Below are 6,068 nucleotides of genomic sequence, written 5' to 3'. Positions count from 1 at the left end.
TGTTGTTATGCGGATTTTATTCTTTTAGAATTTAGGGTCCATATGAAAAGAAAGAAGGAATTGGGGAAGTAGGAGATAATTTGGGTAAGAAAGTCTTTTTGTTTAATTGAGAAAAGAGAAAATGAAGCCACACGCCTTTTTTTTGTTTAAGTAAAAAATTTGGTTAAAAAAGAAGAAACTAAGGGAAGAGAATTCGGTGAAAACGAATTGCACTAAAATCCGTACTTTGTTATGTTCTAGCTATAAGTCATAGTTAGGACTCTTTGGTCCACTCACCGTATTTCAAGGTATTAAGACCAATTTTACCTTTAAAATTTTGCTCTATTACATTCTTCCTTCGTTTGATGTATCCCATTTTTTATCGAAATGAAATATTGTCACCTCAGGTTCGTGGAATTAGTTTTCTTAGTCCAAATCCCCAAATAAGAAAACCTCTTATATGTAAACTAAAAGGAGAGAGACCTCACAAAAGTTACAACCAATCAATTTGAATGATGGATTCTCCACTACTGTAAAGTAATAAGAGTAATCTATAGCTCTCCTTTGGGAAAAAAAAAAAGAGAGATTAATCTCTAGCTCTCCTTTCACAGAAGAAAAACGAGTAATCTTCTAGCTCTGATCAAAGCCATGCTTCCAAAACTATATCAGGATTTACTATTGTCCGTTAATGAAAGAAACAAAAATCCCAACTGATTAATCTTTTTTCTTTTATCAAAATTGATAAGCTCTGTTCTTCATTTCACTTGCTGTAAAGGTCACTTAGACCATCTGCTTGATTTATGTCCTCCCTGCTTCTTCTACGACTTTTCTACTTCCTACGCAAGTAAAAGAAGGCAGCTATAATGGAGATGCCAACAACAGCAACAGGAATTCCCCAGTATTGCAGAGGCAATTCTTTGAACTTCTGGATGGTCTCCGCCTTTTCTTGCTCGGGTTCTGGAATAGATGCATCAGATGGGTCTAGCTCCCCAACAAAATACTTCTCCATTATGTCCCTTGCATCTTGGCTATGTCCAGCGTCTTCAAAGTCTTCTTTTGCGTCTTTCCCTTCATTGTCAATGAGAAACATGAAGCTACTTCGGTAAATTTTTGCATCAAAGTCTTCTCATTAATCTTTTTTATCATCCAGATAAAATGTAACACAACCCATTAGGTGTACAAATTCTACATGATAGGTGTACCATACTACTGTCTACAGATGTTAATGGACATACCACTTGCAGTGAGAAACACGTCATCTCCACCGGGGTGTTCATCCATGTAAGATGTAACATCATAAACCTGAAAAGGGAAACCGTTCATTGAGTTCCAAAATGAGTGCATTATCTTAAGAATCAAATACTCTCGAAATGAAAGGGAGAAAATGACTTCCGCACAACCCAAATCAGCAGCAGGTTTCGATATAAATCCTGAACTTGTTAAAAAAGAACAATATTTCGATACATGATGTTGGCATAAAGTAGCCAAACAATGCTGACCTAGTTTCTCAAAATCCTCATCCACCAAACTGGGAATACCAATTGTTAAAGATTGTAGCACGAAGCCACGAACTATGCCATATTAGGCCATGCTGAGTAAGCAGCTGAACACAAGCATGTTGAGAAGTTAAAGCCAGCAATGACTCAATATGGTAGACGTGAGTTTAGATTCAGCACTACTAATGAATAATAATAATCCTTCTATCTTTCAATTTTAGAGCACTAGAATATTTGATTCAACATGAATTTAGAGCTCATCATGTGAAACTATTTGTATGTACAAATACCACTGCGATACTCAATTACGAGTTTCAACAACACTTTCTGAGAACAGAGTCCTCCAGCGTTTAAAATAAAGGAAATATTAGACTAATACGCATTCCAAGCTGATTGGACAGAAGGATGAAATTAAAACACAAAGTTACGACTATGATGAAAGTGATGATATAACATTAGCAATCTGACACACTGAGAAGAACAAGCAGCAACAGTTTCAGGTAAAAAAAAAGAAAAGAAAAAGAGCATCCCCTCCCCCCAATATCTCTTCTGCGGATTGACTAAAAAGGATTCTAAGAATCTAGGCACTTCACAAAGCAATATGGTCTCACCATTTGTTATGTAGGTACACATGCTGAAGAGCAAACATCTATACCACAAAAAGAGTTCATAATTCATATGCTTGACATCTATTAGAGAAGTAAAATACATCGAATAAGATGTCTGCTAATTTATATGAAATTGGGAAGAACTTACATGTTAACAATCAGGCACAAATAATAGCAGCAGAACTCAACCAACTTTATTAAGATTCTTCCCAAAACATCCAGTTAGTTATGATTTTCAGGATTCATTGACAATAATGTTAAAATCTCCATGCATAATATCTTGTCAACTACGGTTATACTAGCCTATAGTCCTATAGACACAAGAACTCAAAATCCCCACAAAGGAATGGTTGTGCCTAAAAATGGAAACAAGAGCAACATAACATAAATTATGCGTCTCATAAGAATGGAAGAGTGCAAAGCATTGTAGAAACTAGACATCAACTATGAAGTAACTCAAACATCGGTTTGCTTGTTAATGTATTGTAGTATCTAGACAATGATAAGCACTTCATGTCATAAAGATGTTCCAGGTAGACTTAAAGCTTGTGCAAAGTACAACGACGTTAACAAGCAGATAAGATGAGACTAATAGTTTCTTTGGAGAGAAAGATTTGAAGCAGAAGGGCGGGATTCATTCTCCCTTAGTTGGAAACAACATGGGGGAAGAGAAAGGAATTGGAAGGATTCCTTTTCCTTCCCCACTTACTAAATCAACTCCTTCCAATGTTGGAAAGATTCGGAAGGAAAATGCAAGATTACTCTTTCCTCCCCTTCTCTACCTTTCCCTCGCCTACTGACTACCGTTCCCTCCATCATTGTTATCCAAACATGTGTTATAGTGCCATCTTTATCCTTAGAATAACCCACATCACATCTATGTCAATATAAAACATGCCATAACCCAACAATGAGAATTGGAAAACTAGTCACCCACCAAAATAGTCAAAATCAATAAATCTAAAAATTCCTCTCAGTATGACAAGAATGAAGAATCACTACATTAAATCAAGGATAAACTATAGAAATACTTAAGAAACGACCTACTAACACAGTGAAGTTGCACAATATATAGAAACCCAGAAGAGATACTGAAATCTAATTAATACGGTAAAACCCAGATGTCATTTCTTTAAATTCAGCACAAACATCTAAAAAATAAATACCCACTAAATCAAACTACTAATTGAACCAAGAAGAAACTCAAATTAAAAAGAAGGAAGAGAAAATTACTTTGCCATCGATGACTACCCAACAATCCTCCTTGGTGTTGTGTTCTGCAGTTTCTTGCATACTGAAAAGTTTCGTCAAAGTTGGCATTTTCCCTTTGTTTCACTATGTTCTAAGGCAACCCTTCGAGATTTCAGGAGGGTTAGATTTTTCCCTCTTTCTTACTCTCTTTTTCTCCCTCCTTAAAAATTGGGAGGTTGGATAATTGGATTTAAATGATTGAACCGACCTCCAAACTCCAGTTCTGCTTCAATTGACTATTTGATGGTTATGTTATGTTATGGTTGGTGGGAGGAATGTTACTAAAATTCAAAGCCCATTTTGATTTTTGGTAGGTAGAGTCCGAGAAATGATAAACCTCTCCTTGCTAGATGTTTACAAATATCTCGCAGGGGTAAAATTGTCAATATACATGAAAAAAGTTATCGATGCTAATATATAATGTTTATGCTATTACAACTTGTGTTTATTTAACTATAAGTAGTGTTTATACAACTAAAAATAGTGTTTGTGTATAAACAGATAGTGTTCGTATTTTTTTAATTGGACACTGTCAGAAAATTCCAATGCTAATATACAGTGTTCATGCTACTAGAACTAGTGTTCGTATAACTATAACTAGTGTTTATGCAACTAAAAATAGTGTTTGTGTATAAATAGATAGTGTTCGTATTTTATTTTTTTTACATATCTAAATTAGAGATAGAGAAGAGTAAAATAAAAATATGATGAAATTATATCAAAATGGATGTCTATTTGTAGAAAATAAAAATATATGAATATTGGTATATTCTTCATTTTTTTCTAAAATATATTTTTTGAGATATACAAGTTTAAAAATTGCAAAAAGTAATTTGTTTGGATAAACAATATTGTGACATGTGTGCTACTTATATGTTGCCACATGGTAGTTAGATGTTTGGCAAACATCTAGCAAAAAGAGGTTTATCATTTCTCGTAGAGTCCAACCTAAAATGTGACTTGGGTGAAGAGTCCGTTCCTTCACCTAAGTGTCCCGAGTTTTTAGAAAATGCAACAGGTAAAATTCACCAGATACCTCGCAATTTCATATTAATACATCAAAATGTCCTTAACGACTAATGACGGTTAACTCTATTAGTCATTAATCTTGATTTTCTAAAATCCTAATTATCATATCTCTTTACATAACCCCTAACCCTAATGCCCTGACCATAACCCCACCCTACCCTAGGGCTGGCAAAAGCTAACCCAACTCGACAACCCGACCCGAACCTAACCCGTTTAAAGTGGGTTAGGGTTGAGATTTTCGACCCAATTAAGTAAATAGGTCGACCCGACCCGTTTATTAAATGGGTTGGGTTCAGGTTCAAAAATTCAACCTGAAAATAACCTACTCAACCCGTTTAATTAATTGGGTCGGATTCAGGTCGGGTTGACCCGCCTAACCCATTTAACTCAGTATTTCTATTTCACACATTTGCTTTTTAGTTCGTCCAACTTAGTCTAAATGGACTAAACTCTAAAGCCAAACTTCCCAAATAAATGACTTATCAACTTGCCATACTAACCCCTAATATATATTAAGTTTGGGTTTTCTGATTTCTCATTCACTCTCTACTCTCTACTCTCTACTCTTCTAGTAGTCGTTACTCTCATCTCTCTCTAGCAGTAGCAGACCGCAGACGCCACCACACCACCACCAATCGCCACCATTAACTTTGTAAGTGTATTTTCTTCAATTTTTAGCATTATTTATTTTATGTATTTATTTGCTATTATTTCATTATTTGAAGTGATTTATTCCTGATTTTATAATGTTATTATTTTGTGTAATTATCTGCTAAAATTATTTCGTATTTTATTTTTGTATTTTTTTAAAACCTCATACTTTACCTTTTTTTATATTGTTTGCGTAATTATTTATGATATTGTTATATTTCTATTTTGTGTAACTATTTGGTACTATTTATTTTGTGTAATTTTCTACTGTGATTTACTTTGTAATCTTCTCTATTTGTCTAATTATACATGGTTTTCTTTGATTTATGTTTTGTGTAATTATTTGCTATTTATTTTACTTACTAGTTCGAGTTCCTACTGAAAATTTACGTTGTGTTGTTCAGTTGTTCCTAATAAGTTATATTTGTGTCATTATGTGGGCAGTCAAACCATGGCAGCAGCTGAAACTTTTCATGTGGTTCTTGAGAGTAATGAAGAGATGAATTCACACCAGACACACCAAACTGCTGACAAGAAGAAAAAGGTACCGAAACCAGAGAATGCACTTCACAAGCCTATGAAGCACACCAAGAGGCAGAGGAGGCTGACATCTAATGTATGGGTCCATTTTGAGTTCCTCGAAGAGCCTAATGAGCATGGCAACCTGGTGTGTAAGTGCAAGAAATGTGGGCAGATCTACAATGCAGATAGTAGCATAGGTACAGGTAACTTAAGACGCCACCTTAAGAATTGTAAGAGGAGGTCCTATTTGGACGTTGGACAAATGATTTTAGATTCTAGTAGTTCTGGTTCTTTGCTAAAAAGGATGCCTGATGTTAATCTTGATGTGTTTCGTGAGATGTTAGCTATTGCTGTTGTGAGGCATGATTTACCATTTCAATTTGCTGAGTATGAAGGTGTTAGGAGATGTTTTGCTTACCTCAATCCTAATGTGAAAGTTGTGTCAAGAAACACTCTTAAGGCTGATATTCAGAAATTGTATGTTAGGGAGAAGGGAAAATTGAAAGATGAGTTAGGTTTAGTTCGTGGTAGG

The 6,068-nt window shown here is 34.9% G+C and overlaps 1 protein-coding gene across 1 annotated transcript; it reads right to left on the bottom strand.

The window, feature by feature from the left end:
• Positions 1-423: 423 nt before the first annotated feature.
• LOC104895767 (cytochrome b5) lies at positions 424-3,573 on the bottom strand. Its single transcript, XM_010682357.4, has 3 exons — positions 3,317-3,573; positions 1,215-1,281; positions 424-1,047 (listed from the first exon to the last, which is right to left on the bottom strand). Exons 1-3 carry the CDS (start codon positions 3,401-3,403, stop codon positions 809-811), a joined length of 393 nt encoding a protein of 130 aa, XP_010680659.1. The 5' UTR covers positions 3,404-3,573; the 3' UTR covers positions 424-808.
• Positions 3,574-6,068: the final 2,495 nt, after the last annotated feature.

The sequence above is a fragment of the Beta vulgaris genome, chromosome 6 (genome assembly GCF_026745355.1).
Source record: "Beta vulgaris subsp. vulgaris cultivar EL10 chromosome 6, EL10.2, whole genome shotgun sequence".
NCBI classification, from domain to species: domain Eukaryota; kingdom Viridiplantae; phylum Streptophyta; class Magnoliopsida; order Caryophyllales; family Amaranthaceae; genus Beta; species Beta vulgaris.
This window is presented reverse-complemented; position numbering and strand designations above follow the sequence as displayed.

Coding starts and splice junctions, on each gene's coding strand:
- LOC104895767 (XM_010682357.4), bottom strand. CDS start 3,403: ATGCCAACTTTGACGAAACTTTTCAGTATGCAAGAAACTGCAGAACAC. Junction 1,282..3,316: donor GGGTAGTCATCGATGGCAAA/GTAATTTTCTCT, acceptor TTCCCTTTTCAG/GTTTATGATGTTACATCTTA. Junction 1,048..1,214: donor CGTGTTTCTCACTGCAAGTG/GTATGTCCATTA, acceptor TTGACAATGAAG/GGAAAGACGCAAAAGAAGAC.